Source organism: Carassius auratus, chromosome 24 (genome assembly GCF_003368295.1).
Source record: "Carassius auratus strain Wakin chromosome 24, ASM336829v1, whole genome shotgun sequence".
Classification (NCBI taxonomy): Eukaryota; Metazoa; Chordata; class Actinopteri; order Cypriniformes; family Cyprinidae; genus Carassius; species Carassius auratus.
In genome coordinates this window covers 12,647,538-12,667,664 of record NC_039266.1, presented here as the reverse complement: position 1 = coordinate 12,667,664, position 20,127 = coordinate 12,647,538, and the positions used below count along the sequence as shown (strand labels likewise).

The window sequence follows — 20,127 nt, the reverse complement described above, 5'->3', positions numbered from 1 at the left end:
GTAAATGAAATCATTTTTGTATCCAAGTAATTCTATACTTAGGCTTTAAAAAAAAAAAAATAAATAAATAAAAAAAAAAATAAATATATATATATATATATATATATATATATATATATATATATATATATATATATATATATATATATATAGCCTACTGTACCGACTGGAAAAGCACTTTTGAGAGTGGAATATATATAAGCTTTGTTTAATGGGCAGGGGAAGAATCTAGTTTATCATGTATAATACCACCTTTTTTAAAATACATTTTTGGATTGACAAAGTCATTGAACTAGAAAAAAGTTCCTGCTTTTTTCACAGGCTGTGACACTGCACCAGATATTAAGTTTGATTACATGCCAAGCATGTAAACATGTTTATTATCTCTTGTTTTCTATATGTTCAACAGGAAATACACCAAGAGTGAGGACAGAAGAGACACTTGAAGAGCCGAAGGTACACTACCTTTCAAACTTTGGGTCCGTAGGATTTTTTAACAGAAGTCTCTTTTTTTTTTAACAAGGCTGCCTTTATTAAATCAGAAATATAGTAAGAATTATAATATTATGAAATACTATTACAATATTTTTTTTTTGTATTTTACTACATTTTAAAATGTAATTTATTTCAATGATGGCAAAGTCCAATCTTTAGTGTGATCTTTCAGAAATCTTTTTAATATTCCGATTTATCGCTCAAGAAACATTTCTTGAAAACAGCCAATCTTTTGGTGAAAATTGTAATTGGCTTCTTTTCAGGATTCTTGTTTTGAATGTGTTTAAGTAATTCTTGCCATTTTCAATGTCTAGCCGTTGTGTACTGTGAAGAGGAAAAGGGTTGAATAAAGACAGGAGGTGGAAGCTGCAGAACACAAGTGGGTTATTTACACATTTATTTGCTATCCTGCATATGCTAGTAGACTTATCATAGACAATGTGGTTTATTTTACAGAAATGTTGACATACATGTACCATGACAAAGTGTTCTGTGATCACATAATTGTACAGATTACTACATGCATTCAAAGATGCTGACATGTGCAGAAACAGTCTGCAGCTTAAAAGTGTCTACGGACATTGAGATACAAGATAACATCCTTTAAACAAACAAAAACAACAACAAAAAAGAGAGGCAGAAGACATGAGAGGAAGGAATACAATGCAGCAAAGATGCATGGGAAAACAGGCTATGACACATTTATATTTAACCTCGCTTTCAAACAAAGAAAAAAAAAAAACACGCTTGCCAAGATGATATATATAAAAAACGATCATGTGATGAGAAACATGCTTGTTCACAGTCCATCAGCTGTTAAGAGTTCGTTTTACCATTTACACATGAGAAAAGTCCCAAAGACACAAATCCCTTTGCATCTAATGCTCCCATAAAGGCAGATGGGAGATGCTTCTATAGTCATTTGATGACATGCTACAGATGAATAAGCAGTTGATTGCCTGGAGTGAGTTTTTAGGAAAAAAAAAGAGTTTAAAAGTACGACTTTGAGCCCCACTCATTTGCCTTTATTCACCAGGCGCTAAATGGTGTGAATCTTTAATTTGTGCAACAGTTGAAACTGTAATTTCGAAATGCCACAAAAATGTGCATGAGAATTGCTATTGACAGTTAAAAATACTGGGACACCAGTTCTAAATAACTTTTATCTCATGAGCTGTTCAACTGATCAGGGCTCTGAAATTGTATTTTTGGGCAAACGCAAGAATTTGTAATACATGAGACATTTCTTTATATCATATGAGCATTTCATTTGTTTGTGTTGGCATCGCTTAAAGCTGCAGTAGGTAACTTTTGTAAAAATGTATTTTTTACATATTTGTTAAACCTGTCATTATGTCCTGACAGTAGAATATGAGACAGATAATCTGTGAAAAAAATCAAGCTCCTCTGGCTCCTCCCAGTGGTCCTATTGCAATTTGCAGAAAGTCATCTGCTCCCGGTAAAAAACAACCAATCAGAGCTGCGGTCCGTAACTTTGTTTGTGTTCAAAATGTAGAAAAATGTATATAATAAGCGAGTACACCATGAATCCATTTTCCAAACCGTGTTTTTAGCTTGTCCTGAATCACTAGGGTGCACCTATAATAAGTGTTTATATTCGGACTATTTTAGATTGCTTCGGGGGTACCGCGGCGGAGTAACCCAGTACCTCTGTGATTCTTCATAGACATAAACAGAGAGAAGTAGTTCCGGCTACGATGTTCTTCCGCAAGACGCAAGCAGTTCTGTTTATTAACCGCTAGAGCGTCAAAAGTTCCCTACCGCAGCTTTAAAGGGATAGTTCACTCAGAAATGAAAAGACTGTCATTATTTACTCATGTTTAGACTTTCTTTTTATGTTTATATATTTTGAACACCGTTTTTGTCCATATAATCAATTTCAGTCCAGCCCAAAACAACACTGAACAGCACTGACTTTCGTTGTATGGACAAAACATCAATTATTTAAAATTATTTTTAGGTTTGGTTTGGAGGTGAGTAAATGATGACAGAATTTACATTTTTTGGTGAAGTATTTCTTTTAAACATCTTTTGTTGTGTATGTGGTACTTGAGGAAATTGCAGCAGCTTTAACATGCTGAAAAAATATTTCATTTATCGTGACATAGGGTTGAGTTATCGGTGAAACTTCATTCACCGATAACTTAACCCTCAATATTTATATACGGCATTGCCATATAATATTTGGACACTTAAATTTCATACAAAATATCAAACTAAGTAGCATTTGCAAGATTTGTTTTTTCCAAAAAAACTGTACTTTTCTTTATTTTTCAAAGTAATTGAGTCATTTTGAATACTTTTTCATTCCAGTTTATACTGTACATTAATATTTGACAACCAAAAAGTGTCCAAAAACTGCTGTCTCTTATTTTTGTAAAATGTTCTGCTTTAAAAGTGTGCTTGTGCAGTGTATCTTTAAAAGAGATTCAACTTAATTTGATATTTTCTAAAAAATATCACATATTTTTGTCCAAATATTTTTGGGGCCACTGTATATGAGGCATATAACGCACAGCAGGGAAGCTGGCCATCCTTTGGGAATGCATGAGATGGGCCATTATTCAACAGTCTGTCAAAACAGAAACAGGCATGGGACGATGTTCTTTAAAAAACAACGACAACAAAAGAAACAAGATGACGCGGTGTTTAAATGACGAAAACATAGACATCCACCATATCAGAAGATTAGTGTCGTAGAAAACCTGAGAACTTAATATTACGCATATCTATTACTTAAGGACCTGATTTTTTTTCCCCTATAAAAAGTAGATTTTTTTCTGTACAGTGCTATATGAACAAAGCCAACTGATTTGTTTGCTTTCTCATAAATGTTAATGAAGAGGCAGGCATCATTTAAACCACCATACGGCATTAAATTGTGGTCGTGCAGAATTTCAGTTTAGAAAAAATAGAACCGCTGTCAGCATTAATTAATAAAACAAAAATACTTTTTCCAGGAGCCCATTAAATCATTTCAAAAGTTAGTTTTTCATATTTCAAATGAACCTGTTTGTAGACGTTTATAAAAGACCCTCCTGGTCTAATTTGTCAGAAGAATCTTATTTGAAGAGTATAACTAGAGTGATTCTGACAGCCACAAAGTATTTTTGTAAAACGTCAAATCGTGGTAACACTGCTATTTCAAATATTAAAGATATATCATCTGAAAAATACAATTGAAGTCTCTGCATGTACACTTACAAATCCATTAGACTGTAAATAAAGTGCCACAATTCTTGGCCTGCATAGATTGCAGTATGCTGTATTGCACTTTCCACCATAGCGCAACCGCCAGAGCAAGCTGAAGTCTTGAATTCCTTCTCCTCCCCGTCTTTTTCACAATTCTGATTGTGTGATTTCTCCAAACACAATGTACATTTTGAACAATCAGCCCACTGCCATGCTAAAGCAAGTAATATACATACATTTCCAGCAATCTTGGAATAAAGGCAACACAAAACGGATATTCGCTCATGTGACAGGAAAACTCAAAAAGAGAACAAGGTATTCTTGAATACTCTGTAAAAAGTTTTTGTTAAGAAATGACTCAAAGGTCAGGCATCTGAACGATACAGATATGGTGAAATATGAATAATAATGAAACAACTCATGTGAAAAATTAAAACTGTAGTGGCATTTACACTACTGTACTCTCGTCAAATGAAGACAATTATTAAGTTTGATGTCTGTGTGTAAATTAAAACATAGTTTCTGTTTTGGTCCTTTTGACAAGTATATATAGCATTACTAAGATGACTGGGTTTTTGAGTTTTAATATGGAAATACGTGAAGAACATTTGTAGGTTTAAATGACCAGAACCACTAATTGTTAAATTATTCTAATACTACTATGTAGACTAGTTTTTCTTAAACTGACTGTTTGCTGTGCTATTGAATATTTGAGTATGTAAAGATAAGTTAACACATACATACCTGACTATACTCATGTGTATGTATGATATATGTTTAAGCCTAAAACTTTTTTTTTGAATGTTGAAATCTAACTTTATTCTGGTTTCGCTCTCTATTGCGATACCTAATAGTCAATATATAATTCGCATTTACAGCTACAGTATATTATCTGATTGCTATTCTCGTTTGGCCAACTACAGGTGTATATGTAACTCTGATATCAAGAAGAAAGTGGTGCAGTTCATCTGGTCATTGATTAGAGATTTGATGCTGCTAATTTGAGTACCTTACCAAAAATAAATAAATAAAACAAAATAAAACCCCCAAATAAATATGCGACATTATAGACCATTCCTAAAACACAAACACATCTGCATTAGGTACACATTGCATTTCTACAGAAAGTCATGATATGTTTCAATACGTCGCTACTTTGCAGCTCACTTTTCACAGTCTTTGATGAAAATTCCCTCTTTAAAACAGAAAAAAGGCTAACAAAAACCATTCTGACATCTACTATGCCCTCTGTGGCTATGTGCATCGTCATTGTTGTAGTCTTTTTATTTACCGTGGAGTGCTCTCAGCAAACTAAGCACCGTAAAACAGCTCTGTAATATGCATGCTCTTGTAGATCTGTCCCTTTATGGTTCCGACTGTCTCTAAAAAATAATAGTGAAAGTGAAAAGGTTAAATGTACAGGTAGGCCAACAAAATGTCCTCATTGTTGGGTAAATACATTCCAAACCAGCCTCTCGTTTGCACTCGCATCCTCCAGGTCTCGTCTGCAAGAAACTGCAGTCTCTTTTGAGTTATTGACAATGACACAATTACAAGGGACTTTTCATGCCATGCAAAAATATCTTTCAGACCACATCTGCGTGACCCTTCTCCACCAGTGCGCTCCACTTTGTCCGAAATCTCAAGCCACAGTCACATACTGGTTTCGCAAGATGGCGAGTGATTGCCATCCCCTGGCATTAAATGGATCTCCGGCGTAAACATGTGGTTCTCTACCTTGTGTTCACTTTGGTTAGAGTCTGGCTTTTCGTCCCCATTACCACCGACTACCACTTGAGTGCAGTTCTGTGCTGCTAGTTTGGGCGAGGAGATGGCTGCCGAAGCCACTTCCATTTGGTTCTGTTCCTCATGATAATCCTGTTCCTCCAGGTTCCCCAGAAGCAGTGCCGTCTCTCCAGGATGGTATCCACCGGCTAGCATCTCCGGAGAAAGAACCAAGACTTTCACTGGGATACTACCCAACATTTCTGAATCTGAACAAAGAGGAGAGCACTCTCCCTCCGGGGAGTCGTCTTCCAGAAGACTGTTGTTGATATCCTGTGGAGAAGATGTATTGGGCGGTGTCAGAGGAGCGTCCTCTGGTGTTTCGATGAAGTTGACTTTGAGGCCCTTAGTCTTCATTGGATTTGTGCCTCGAATGGAGCTCCTGATGTTCTCTATGACCTCGCTGAAGCTCTCATCCTCCGGTGGCTTGTCAATGTCTTGGTTGAGAGTCTCAGAGTTCTCCTCCAGACTCATGTCGGAGGGTGTTAGCTGGCTGAGGTGAAGTTTCGGAGGTACTTTTGATTGCCTTTGCTGAATCTGCTCTGCTGTATAAGAAGGGGTGGATGCCTTCTCACCCTGTCCAAACTCAGCAGTGCAGCTCGCAAAGCTGTCAATGCTCGATATGCTCCTGACATCGGTGATTGCTCTTTCCTTGGGTTGCCGTTCAGTGGCCATTGGGACTTCATTCATCTCCAACTCTACCTCATGGTTTGACACAGCTGGAGGTTGTGTGTTGTTGATTGTGTTGAGATCCGAGAAGGACTGTGTCTTTGTCATCTGATTATACATTTCCTCCAGCTTCTGAGCGTTCAGATGCTGTGGACTCGGCGTTCTCACATATTCCTGTGAGCTGTTTGGGCCGCAGTCGGAAAACTTTTTGTCAAAGGATCTGAGGCTGGTATCCGACGATGTGCGCTGTGGAACACCCCACCGGCTCGGAGAAAGGTGGTTGTCCATTGGCTGTTTATCATCACTTTTGTCCACGGTGACGTCCATTAGCTCCATACTTCGTGCGAAGGCATCTTTCAGGTTCATTGATACAATGCTACCATTTCTCTTGGCTCTTTCTAAGGCCTCTCTTCTCTTGATGGCTTTCTCCTGTCGTTTCTGCTCCTTGTAGAACTCAGAGAAGTTATTCACAATAATAGGGATGGGTAAGGCAATGACCAAAACACCAGCAATGCAGCAAAGTCCTCCGACTATTTTGCCAAGCAGAGTCTGTGGGTAAATATCTCCATAGCCTACTGTGGTCATGGTGATTGTAGCCCACCAAAATGAAGCTGGGATACTGGTAAATTTGGTTGCATCCTCATCCTTCTCTGCAAAGAAGACCAGACTGGAGAATATCATGATTCCCATGGCTAAAAACAGTATGAGTAAGCCGAGCTCATTGTAGCTGCGCCTCAGGGTGAATCCAAGAGACTGCAGTCCTGTTGAATGTCTTGCCAACTTCAGAATCCTCAATATTCTCATGATACGGAATATCTGCACCACCCTCCTCACGTTCTGGAACTGCAGCACGCTTTTGTTTGACTCTGTCAAAAATATAGTAACATAGTAGGGTAATATAGCTAATAAGTCAATGACATTTAGTGGCCCTTTGAAGAATTTCCACTTGTTTGGAGATGAAAGGAAGCGCAGGAGATACTCCATTGTAAACCATGCAATACACACGGCTTCAACGTGAGCGAGTTGAGGATTGTCATTGGCCTGGCCAAATTCATCTGTCACTTGGAGTTCAGGCAAGGTGTTCAGGGAAAGTGCAACAGTTGAAAGAACGATGAACAGAATGGATATGATGGCCAATATCTGCAAGAGAGAGAAAAAAAATGCTATCAATATGAATTTTCTTGGTTCATTATGGAAAATTTACACACAATTTTGTGCAGTGCTAAAGTAAACTTGCAACAATATGTTATTTAACACATTCTCCAGACAAGTTTTTATGGCTTTTTGTGTTTTCACTGTTATACACTCAGGGGCGTTATTACACATCTTCTGAATGAGTACAAAACCTCCCGAACAAAAAAAACACACAGGACGAACAGGACGGAAAAACTAGCAACTACATCTCTTATGTAAACAGATACAGTATTGTTCAAAATAATAGCAGTACAATGTGACTAACCAGAATAATCAAGGTTTTTAGTATATTTTTTATTGCTACGTGGCAAACAAGTTACCAGTAGGTTCAGTAGATTCTCAGAAAACAAACAAGACCCAGCATTCATGATATGCACGCTCTTAAGGCTGTGCAATTGGGCAATTAGTTGAAAGGGGTGTGTTCAAAAAAATAGCAGTGTCTACCTTTGACTGTACAAACTCAAAACTATTTTGTACAAACATTTTTTTTTTCTGGGATTTAGCAATCCTGTGAATCACTAAACTAATATTTAGTTGTATGACCACAGTTTTTTAAAACTGCTTGACATCTGGGTGGCATGGAGTCAACCAACTTGTGGCACCTCTCAGCTGTTATTCCACTCCATGATTCTTTAACAACATTCCACAATTCATTCACATTTCTTGGTTTTGCTTCAGAAACAGCATTTTTGATATCACCCCACAAGTTCTCAATTGGATTAAGGTCTGGAGATTGGGCTGGCCACTCCATAACATTAATTTTGTTGGTTTGGAACCAAGACTTTGCCCGTTTACTAGTGTGTTTTGGGTCATTGTCTTGTTGAAACAACCATTTCAAGGGCATGTCCTCTTCAGCATAGGGCAACATGACCTCTTCAAGTATTTTAACATATGCAAACTGATCCATGATCCCTGGTATGCGATAAATAGGCCCAACACCATAGTAGGAGAAACATGCCCATATCATGATGCTTGCACCTCCATGCTTCACTGTCTTCACTGTGTACTGTGGCTTGAATTCAGAGTTTGGGGGTCGTCTCACAAACTGCCTGTGGCCAATTTTACTCTCATCAGTCCACAAAATGTTCCTCCATTTCTCTTTAGGCCAGTTGATGTGTTCTTTGGCAAATTGTAACCTCTTCTGCACATGCCTTTTGTTTAACAGAGGGACTTTGCGGGGGATTCTTGAAAATAGATTAGCTTCACACAGACGTCTTCTAACTGTCACAGTACTTACAGGTAACTCCAGACTGTCTTTGATCATCCTGGAGGTGATCATTGGCTGAGCCTTTGCCATTCTGGTTATTCTTCTATCCATTTTGATGGTTGTCTTCCGTTTTCTTCCACGTCTCTCTGGTTTTGCTCTCCATTTTAAGGCATTGGAGATCATTTTAGCTGAACAGCCTATCATTTTTTGCACCTCTTTATAGGTTTTCCCCTCTCTAATCAAAGTACGCTGTTCTTCTGAACAATGTCTTGAACGACCCATTTTCCTCAGCTTTCAAATGCATGTTCAACAAGTGTTGGCTTCATCCTTAAATAGGGGCCACCTGATTCACACCTGTTTCTTCACAAAATTGATGACCTCAGTGATTGAATGCCACACTGCTATTTTTTTGAACACACCCCTTTCAACTAATTCAACTAATTGCCCAATTGCACAGCCTTAAGAGCGTGCATATCATGAATGCTGGGTCTCATTTGTTTTCTGAGAATCTACTGAACCTACTGGTAACTTGTTTGCCACGTAGCAATAAAAAAATATACGAAAAACCTTGATTATTCTGGTTAGTCACATTGTACTGCTATTATTTTGAACAATACTGTACATATGATAAATAATGCAATCATCAGAAATAGACAGCATATAAATGAAAACTTCTTAATGTTATGGAGTAAAATGATGATCCAGGAAGTGGTATATGGTTGTGCAAGCTTTACTGGATTTATGCTTTGATAATTGTACTGAATATTATCAAGAAGTAGTTTTTGATTATAAATGTGTTTTTCTCACATTTTTATGAAACCTACCTATAATCAAGTGTTGTTAAAAAAAGAATGTTTTAAGCTAGAATAAAACTTTTTTTTTTTAAAGGCTGGAAACTTAAAAAAAAAATATGTTGGCAGGGAAGGAGTTAAATTGTGAGCACAAAGCGTTTCTGTCTCTGTCTTTACACACACACACAAACACACACGCACGCACACGCACACACACACGCACGCACGCACACACACACACACACACAATCTTATTTTCTTAAAATAATGTTTTTAAGGATCCATTAAAATAAAAGGCAAATGCATTTTAGTGGACATCTAAATAGAAAGTTAACATTACTTTCTATTTAATTTTCTACTAAAATTTGATTAGTTTTATGTTATTTAAGGATCCATTTTGTTTGTTATTAAATATCGTTGGCAACAAGATTAAAGCTTAAAAATATTCTGACATTATTTGTCTTGATTTTAGCATTTACATCCTCAAAAGCAATCACTAAAAAAATCACTTCTTTTGCATGCCTCTTCTTGTGTATCTCAAGCATCAAGAACAATTGGTCCTAGAACAGCTCTGAAAAAAAAGTGATAGCATAAAAACACAGTAAATTCATTTTGTTATGATTAAAGGAGTCAGACTGCGTGCGTGTTTTGTTTGTATGTCGTAGGTGGGATCGGAAACCATAAAATTAAGGGCATAAATAAAACCAAAACAAAAATAGCATCCCATTTTCTTTGATTACATGTGTTGAAGGGGAGCATATGGCATGAATATCAAACAAGAGCATGAATGAAGTGAAAAAGCACTCTGCCCATAAATGGCTTCAGTAAATGAATGAGTGGGAGGATCAAGCGTGAGCAGACCTTCCTGTCACTATTGACCAAGTGCAGGTTGAGTTTTTCCAATCTAAGCAGGTCGAAGACAACAGCTATGCCTTCACCCACGTGTTTCTCACTGCACCCTATCTGTTGGGAATAGTTCATTTAACATGCACCACTGGTCACCTGTTAAAAAAAAAAGATATCTTGCTTTTTTAAAGACAAATTGCAAATTGCAAATTCTTTGTTCCCTCAATGACTGTTCCATTCTTTATTGTCTGGCAATCCAGTAAAAGAGGGATTTGGTCATACGTAACTTGTCACATGGACACGCCACCTGATGTACTGCCATAATGTTCTTTATCTAATATTGCTTTGTAATCTCCTGCATCTTCAGATGTGTTGCGAGATTGTGATGATGTTCAAACAAAAAGAGCAAAGCTACCGAACGAGCAGCAAATTCAAATAATGTCATAAATGATTAAACCTCTCTAGAATTTCTGGATTCTTTTGCAAATTTGAAATGCTAAATCAGTTGCCAAGTGTCTCATATATCTAATTTATCTTCCTTTACAAGAAATAGATTCGTGGCCAATGTAACACTGCATACTAATATTCCATTTCCTGTGGTGTACCATGAGTTTATTACATAAGCCAGTGCTCTGTACAGCTGTGAAACTGCAGGACACAATTTTCTGTACAAGTAATATTAACTTGCTTTGCTACTGTATTTGAAAAATAAATAGCCATATTATATTGATCAGAATATTCAGAAATATACGTATTACTATATGTATTACTAATGAAAATTACTATATAAATATGCAATTTTGTGTAGAAAATTTATTTCATCAAATAACATTTAACATAATCCTATTGTTAGTCTTTACACTTCTAACATAAGAATATTGTTAAGTATTGTAAACATTTTTTTTTTTTTTTACATTTGTTACATTTCTTGGTTATACCTTATTTTAAGGTGTCATCGTTAATATGTGGGTCTGGCTTGGTTACTTGCATGTAACTATACATAATTTATTGTTATTATACATGTAACTTGTGACAAGGACACCTTAAAATAAAGTGTTACCCATTTCTTTCCTGTTTTAACTCCGCTAATGCAAAACCATTTTCGATAAATGTCTAACTAATCTCTAGAGGTCAAAATAGCAGCTGATAAAAGGTGGCTGTTATTCTGATGGCGGTCAAGAGAAGGTCTCTAGGAATATTAGGGCTGATGAATCAAATCTTCCATTACAGACTTAGGACCTTTTATAAATGAGAGTAAGATTGATATTTAGTAGGAGAGACGTCTCTCAATCATCACTAGCACAGTTCAGGTGATTCTGAAGGAGGATGCATAACTTTCTCTGACCTTGACGTGTCGGATGAGTGAACACTATTTCCTTCCTTTGTAGAACTCTTTCAGGACTACTGCCACTATATAGTTTCTTTTTTTTTACTTTTGAACAGTAGTGTAGAGTATAGGATATTTTAATTTGCTCATCAATCCCTTAGTCCCTTCTGTGTTAAGTTATACTAAAGACCTTGCAGCATTAATGCAAATCATACTGAATATGTGCCGCGGTGAATAAAGTGATAGTGATGTCATAAAGGGAGCGGCTTAAATAACCGCTCGTTTAAAACACTGAATCTGTCCAATATTACAAGCCGACTGCATACATGGTTAAACCATAATATAAAGCATGGTCAAGTCCAAAGATCTGTCCATGAAATGAGCCGATGCGTTTAATCTCAGTCCACAGAGTTCCTGCTGTTCTACATTTTGTAAAGCAAGAGCACTTGCGGTTCAGGAAGTATTATAATGAGCACTCGGTAGAAACCTATTAGTAGCATGTCCCATTAGTCAAGCATGGATTTTCTGAAGAAGTGTGAAGTCATGGTGTTCTGAGGACACTGAGTGCCATCCGCAACTTCAGTCCCGTTCCGGATTACAGCAATAGTGATGTGTCCTTTATCTGCAATGCATGTACTTGTCCATACACACTGTGATGTGGAATTCATTTAGCTACTAAAGTCGTCAATTTTATTTAACCTCCCGCCCTAACTCTTTCTATCAATCAGTCACAGGCTACCACCTCCCAAACAGCAGGAGCTGCATTGAAAATCACATACCCACAGGCAACATTACAGGGAGTGGGGTCAAATGAATACGGATCAAAGTGTCTGACCCTATTTCCGTGAATCCTTTAGAAGTGGACTGCATTAACTTAAATGAAGTGGGAGTTGTTAAAGACATAAGTTACGGGCACACATCCATGTATGCTTTGCGGCTTCATTGGGATAATTCCTATAGGAAGGACCCCATGGTCCTCGCTTTCTGACCCATGAACAGCTTGCAAGGTTGCACGCTTCTGCACATCCATTAACATCATTGGCTAGGAGGACACACATTGCCTGCAGTTGTTTTGTCTGTTACAAAAGCTCATCCAGCAGCTTCCAATAAATCTATAAAATAAGTTACATGAGCTTTGGGATTAAATGTTTTTTCCTGTGGTGCAAAGATAAGTATAACAAAAAGGAATAAATGCCTCTGAAAAGACCTGGCATTGGGGCAATGTTAACAAAATTACAGAAGATAATGGTGTTAACAAAGGTTTTTAATGGCAACTAAAATTTAGTCTCAATGAAAACCTTTGCTTGACTCAAAATGTACATTTTGTCTAAGTAAAATAAAATTTTAATCGAAGGAAAGGTGCAAACAAAAGTCAGTGTGCCATGAACAAAACTTTGAGGTTTCAGTGATAACATCTCTGATTGGCTGCTGTGTTCATAAATTCAACAGAATCATAAGTGATTGACTGTGTGAAAAACGCACCAAAATAAATATATGACCGTTGCTGGCAAAATGAGTCAGAATGTGCACTAATTTGGAGCTGTACAGCTATAAAAAGTGAAAAAATGTCAATTTTGGTCGAATTTATGGTTTTCACAAAAGTTTGTTCATTAATCTAGTGATTCAAATGCTCCAAATATTAATTAAACATCTAAAATTATCTTTTTTTGTACGTTTTATGAAAGGAGTATCTTTTCTCCACTCGCTTCTTGCTTCTTGTATTTAAAGTGTTCACAAACATAATCTGTTATGTCTTAAATGAACGTTTGGGGATCTGTTGGGGAAAAATATTGGATGTGTAACATTATATTAGATTTGTGCATTACAGTAAGTCATATTGGCCGTCTGTCTCAGTAATGTTAATCGAACAATAAAAGAGTGAATCATTCAGTGCACTTGATTGAACTGTTTTGTATTTTAAAAAATACATTTATTTGGAATTTTTACATTTGATTGCTTTTCTTACAAAAAGTACACTATACACTTGTTTCTTTCTTATATATATAAAATTGAAAATAGCTTTATTGTGATTATATAGCCCCTCTGCCCCTCTACCAGCCCCCAGAACACCCCCCCCCAATTTGAACACTGGGTATACCTGAACCACACACATGCACACACACACACCATAAGACAAATTCTATAAATAAACAGAAAATATAATACTAATTTTGGTGAATATTCAAGTTATTTTGTCTCCCGTGCAGTGTTCAATATATAACCAAGATTTTTCCAAGACTGAAACAAATAATCAAAGGGCTAATGTAAATATTCCCTGATGTTTCTCAGACTGCTTTGTGTCATCGGAATATGAATGAGGAGGGCAAATAAATAAAAGAAATTCCTCTGCTTATGTGGACATAAGTCTCACTGACTGCTCTACAAGCTCAAAAGTCCCACCAAACCCAGCCAAAGCAAGAGCTGAGCAAGCAGCTTTGAACATGCCATCTTTTTTCAACCCAGATCTTTCCATGTAAAGATGTTCAATAGGAAAGACTTGGTGAAAAAGTCCAGCCAAACCCGCTAGAGTATGAAACATCTACTTGCTTTATGGTCCCAAGTTTTAATCACCTGTCACCTCTTCCATTCAGCCCTCTGAATATGTTCTTCCACAAGGACTTTAACTTCGGTTCAGTCACCTGTCACAAGGGACAGTCATGTAATTTCTTCACTGTGGTTGAGCCTAACCTGCACGGCACACAAGAACAATTACCTGGCCCATACCAGTCTGTCTGTCAACCAAAAGTGGTTATTGATTGAGTACACATCACATTATAGACTGCAAAGAGCAAGCACTGCCAAGCCATATCGATCGGCCACTTTGTACATTATCGTGCCTGATGCACCTTGAAGTGGGACAGTTTGCTGTCCCACGTCATCAATACACATTCCACAGTTTGGGTTACTTCTTAAGCAGGGGACCAATTCCTATCATTATGACTGGGGAAATGTTGAAGGATCACTCAATGTGATACTCAGATATAGTTATTACCTGAGTCAGATGATATGCTGAAAAGCAATCGAAATATATGGTGCTTGCCGTTCCAGGTGAAAGACACTGTCCTTGTGAAAAGAGCATTGTAAAGCTTTATATAGATTAATGAGCTTGCTTCATAGAGACAAAAGTTCGAAAGAATAATACATATTCAGGCAGAATGCCAGTTTTGAAATGTTACATGGCATAATACAATTTTTATAGATCTGCAGTAGTTGAATGTCAGATAGATTTTTGTTGCCTCTGTTGTGTTGCTTCTGTGTTGTTTTTCTTAGCTATAAATAAAGCTAAAAAGCTGAAATAAAATAAAATATATCAGACATAAAAATTAGAAATGTTACCGAAGTAACAAAATGAAATAAAAATGCTTTCATATAATAAATACATTAAATGTAAATACATACATAAATGCATCAAACGTAAAGAATGATTGGGTACTCTCCAAAATGGCAAAAGATGTAACTCAGGGGAGAAGAATTGTTAAATAAATTGTTATTTTTGATTAAAAGGAACAAAGAGTATTCTTGTAGCTATGCAAAATTAAAGTTGAGCCAATGACGTCACATGGACTGTTTTACCGATGTCCTTACTTCGTTTCAGGGGCTGGGAACATTACAGTTGTGTTGCTGTCTATGCAGGGTCTGAGAGCTCTCAGATTCCATTACAAATAACTTAATTTGTTTTCTGAAGATGAATGAAGATCTTACGGGTTCAGAACGACATGAGGGTGAGTAATTAATGACAGAATTTTCATTTTGTGGTGAACTAACCTTTTAATATGTAAATACATTAATGGTATAAAATAATAATAAAATAACATTGGTAACAAAACAGCTGCACCACTGATATTCAGTGTTTGGGATAACATATTATTAGTAACGTGAGTTACATATTCAGATTACTTTTTTCAAGTAACTATTCAAGTAACACATTACTTTTTCAATTTACAAGCAAAATATGTAATGTCATTTTTCCCATTTACTGACTGAAAACTCGCAGATTTACCTTTTTGTACTTAATCTCATTTTAGTAACCAATAGAAAGTGTTGAACCTTCTTCTTTTACATCTTATTCTTCATGCTAACCAGAATGGCAGTGTAGCCGAAAGGTTTGTTTGAGCTTTTTAAATTGATATTTCCCAACACTGCTTATTATAACATAAGTAGGTGAGAAGTGACTGTATTATAAGTCACAGAATCATTTATTTTATTACTTCAAAACAGAATTCTTTAGGAATAAAACAAGTGACTTGCAGAATTTGGAACCTCATAGCACGCTACCCTTAGTGATGGGGAAAAATTATTCCAAAGGTTTTCATCTGAGAAACTTTGCATTTGCCAGCAAAACAGATATTACAATAATACAAAAGTAATGGGTTATTTTTATTTTTTTTACCATCACCATGTCAATTTGAGGGCTCCATACTCATGAAATGGAAATTCTCTGTGTTTTTGTTTTCGTTTCTTTCTGCACAGTTTTATTTCTTATTTATCACTCTAGTCATGGCATACCAACTCCAAACCTTTGAAGTACGTGTGCAACTGTCAAGGAATGTGAATGAGAGGTGCTGGCAGCACCTTTTAAATAGACCTCCATATCTAAAGTTAGCCGTTTATAAGCATTGATTTAACCCGATGAATCTTGGCTGTTTAAAATGTGGTGAATAAAATTAAACGGTGATGTTTCTGAGCTTCAGGGGTCAGTATGTGTTTGATTGCCATGGCAGTGATTGGCAGTGGCTACAAAGAGCTCCGTTCAGGTCGGTTCCGGGCTCATCTCCACAATGTTGATACCCCAGAGACTTCATTGGCTGGGCTATGAACATTTTGGTTGTCCAAGCTCCAAGGTTTAAAGGATTTTGGGAGCTGAGCCAATCCCATTCAATCACAGCTTCAAGAAAAATGACCGCTCATCCATAAATGCAGAGGAAACCACAGAAAAATAAAGTCAGGAGTGTCAAGAGGCCCACAAATGGTATTTCATGATGCAGAGATATGCTCCACTGAATGCTTGGTCTAAAAATTACACCACTTCTTCAAAGTCCAGACAACCCTACTGAAAATTCCCTGAATGTGAAAGAGGAATCCATCGATGTACTTGATTAAATTCAGTCCTTTGTGTGTCATGCTCTGACTGTTTTCAATTAATGATGCTAATGAAGACAACCTTTAGCCTCCACATTTTCTTTTAACAATTCCTAATATGATCAATTATGAGCCTCGACATGCTTTACTGAATATTTCATCACCACTCAGAATGTTCTTCTAAATGAGGCGCTTAATTTAAAATTCACTAATACAGACATCAATTATCACTTGAGACATAAGCAAAAGACAGAAGTGCAAACAAAACATTCCGTTTTTGACGATCTATTTGACAAATGACTAATATGTATAATTGATGCACTCTTGTATAAGGTTGCGGGGAAACCCTGGAGCCACAGCTTCTAGTGTAACGACTTTCCAAAGGGTAAATCTAATCAGACTGAAAGTGCTAGCTATTAGCTCGCATTGACTTACCTAGCTATTCACAGCACCGCTGGCATTGTTGGGTTTTAAACCTTGAGTCTGCTGTATCTTGACGCTTGACATCTTCTCTACATTGTATGGCCTTGACAGATGCCAATAGTATTGATACAGCTTCCTTTAAAGCTTTCGTCAAAGGCTTAGGGAGAATGGTCTAGCCTTGAGCTTCGATGCTAGCCAATGCTTTGAATGCACCAGTAAATGATGTACAGGAGATTCTGTGATGGAATGATGGGTGCGGGGGAGTGGAAGAAAACTCACTGTCATTTAATGAAAGATGAGGCTAGTTTAAAAAAAAAATCCCTTTATAGAGCAGCAGTGTACCACGCTAATCCATATGGTTCTGCTTTGAAATGTCTTGTATGGTGACCCTGAGGGGACATGTTCACGATATATTAAATTAGTGGGAACCTGATGATATGTTGTGGTACTTTTCAGTTTGTCGAGGTAAAGACATGTTTATGTCATGGCCACGAGATCTTATGTTGAGGGAACAACATCTATTTCTTGTGACTATGACTTATGCTTCTTATGAACACCATGCATAGCAATCTAGGATTATCGGATATGGATAAAACATTTTTATCTATACCAAAGTCTTGCAAATCCATCAACTGATAGTGTTTTTTCCTATTATTATTAAATGTATATTATTGCAAATTTGTTTTGTTAAATATCATATTGGTTAAAATAGTCAAGGCAACTTATTCAATGAATACAAGACAGAATGCAACTAAATCACATGCATTCTTTTTCCCCACTAATATAACAAAACAGTAATATTTATATAAAAATTTTACTAAAACATAAAACATGCCACATGGAGATGTCCAATTAATCTTTAACTAGGAAGAATATAATTTGAGTCAATGAATGCATAGTTTGAACAGATTCAAGAAAATGAATCAAACTTAACAACTCTATTGGGTTTTTGCTATTTGCAGAGATGTTATAAAAACACTCTTGTATTGCGAGTTAGGCCTAAATGTTATAAATTATTCTCAATGTTCATTTTTGCTTCATTTTATATTGCAGCAAAATATATTGTAAATATTTGATATATCGCACAAACCTTTGTGCAATTTGTCATAAATCATTCAAAGAACACACTGGGTTCTCTGCACTTCTAAAACTGCTTATGCATTGTCAGGAGAAGTGTTTTTGTGTTTATGATGTCTTCATGACACTTTCAACATGCTGGAAATACACACCAGGCCAGAGCATCCTTTCTTTTTAAACATGCATACCATACTTTCAATATCACTTGCAGTAATTTAAGCTCCTTATATTCAAAGGAGGGATTTTTTTCTTGTAACTATGCAATGGCACTCTCGGGGTTCAATCGATCTATACCTTAAAATGTGATGCTCAGTTCATGAGCAGCATCTCCAGCTGTGTGGGCTGATAGGACATGAAAGGAACCGTAATGAATAACAGATTCACTCCCACTCACTGGTCATCCTTTCTTTCTTCTTTCTTTGGTATGTTTTGCAAGCTATCAGCATTTCAGAGTTTTGCAGCTAAGAGCTGCAAGCTGCTTTTTGTGGGAAGAGATGCCCATGTAACTTTAACTAATTGGGTGTTTCTATTCACTGTGAAGCTTTTTCAGAGATGGATGACTTGAGATTTCCCTCTCTCACATTCCACACACTCTTCTCTGGTGCTTTTCCAAGTAATGATAGCCTCTTAAATACCATCTCTTGCAGTCTGCCATCTGTTCTCTGAACTTATTCGAGGTTTGTTGCTGAATTTTGCATATTTCTAATTTCTTCACGACTCGCAAGAACCATGTCAGCTACAGCAAGCAGGCATAATCTAGTGTATGTCTGTAGAAATACACAGAGCTAACGAGGCAGTTAGGGAAACCATAAGGACCTGAGGACTAATTAGGGAAATACAGTAAAATTACTGATACATACAGTAGGAAATCAATCGCCAACAAAATTGGTGCTTTTCTATAAAATAACGTGTTTGCTTATGAAGTATTTTGGAGAATATGATTCATGCTTTTATCTAGCATTAAGGCACATTTCGCCTGTTCAAATCTGTTTCACAGGATCCCCCCCCCAAAAAAAATAAATAAATAAATGATAAGTGATTGATAATGTAAAAAAATAATCCTTAGATTCTGGGCCTTCTAAAAAATAATAATGTATAGTATTAAATATAAAACGTATAATAATAATAATAATAATAAATAAATACATAAATAAATAATTAAGCACATAAGTTAACTCACTGGCAAAAAAAAAAGTTTGGAATTATTCATATTTTATTCTGCAAGAACACATTAAATTGATCAAATGTTTTTTGTAACATTATGAATGCTTTACTAAATCCTTTTCTGAAGTTTTTATTCATCAAGAAATTCTGAAACATTGTTACATAAAATATGTTTTAAGTATTTCTTGAGCATCAGATCAGCATAGAGTGAAGTAATGATGCTGAAAATTCAGCTTTTCCCATCAAATGAATAAATGACATTTTAAAATATCTACATAGATAAAAAGTTATTTTAAATTGTAATAATATTTGACAATACTACAGATTTTTTCTTCTGTATATTGGATCAAATTGCAGCCTTGGTGAGAAAAAGAAAGAAACGTTTTAAAACACAACATTTTGCTGACGGCAACTTTTGGACGGTAGTATTTAAATTTAATGCAACACAATATTTTAGATATGTAGAAGAGCTTTGGTAATATAAAGGCTGAAATGGAAGCCTTAACAATACCTCTATGACAGCGGCACAAAAATAGCAGCAAGAACATGAAAACTGAGTTAGTATAGATTTCAGTGTGGATCAGCGTGTGGTTCAAGAGTTGGTACTGTATGTCATCAGAGCCCAAACATATCAAGGGATTTTAATGTGCAGTGCTGTCATTTACAGTTACACTTAGCAGCTACTGTATGCTGAGAGACTGAGAGGTTATTTCTACAGCGGACCTGAACCTGAAGGAGTAGCTGATGCAGAGAGAATCTCACATCCCTTTCTTGAGATACGCGATTAAGTTGTTGACAGTTCTGGAAATGACATGATTATCTGTAATGGAATCCATCTCTGTTTATTTCCTCTATCG

The 20,127-nt window shown here is 36.4% G+C and overlaps 2 protein-coding genes across 2 annotated transcripts in view; one reads left to right on the top strand and one right to left on the bottom strand.

Annotated features, from left to right (window-relative positions):
* Positions 1-20,127, top strand: part of trpa1b (transient receptor potential cation channel, subfamily A, member 1b) — a 170,373-nt gene that overhangs the window by 1,103 nt on the left and 149,143 nt on the right. Inside the window, exons 2-3 of the mRNA XM_026201071.1 lie at positions 410-456; positions 810-874. The gene's annotated coding sequence lies outside the window, so the exon portion shown is untranslated. The remainder of the gene's footprint in view (positions 1-409; positions 457-809; positions 875-20,127) is intronic.
* The window catches only part of kcnb2b (potassium voltage-gated channel subfamily B member 2b), a 107,469-nt gene continuing 89,665 nt past the window's right edge, over positions 2,324-20,127 (bottom strand). Inside the window, exon 3 of the mRNA XM_026201069.1 lies at positions 2,324-7,302. Within this exon, the coding sequence (XP_026056854.1) occupies positions 5,362-7,302 (1,941 nt within the window). The 3' untranslated portion in view covers positions 2,324-5,361. The remainder of the gene's footprint in view (positions 7,303-20,127) is intronic.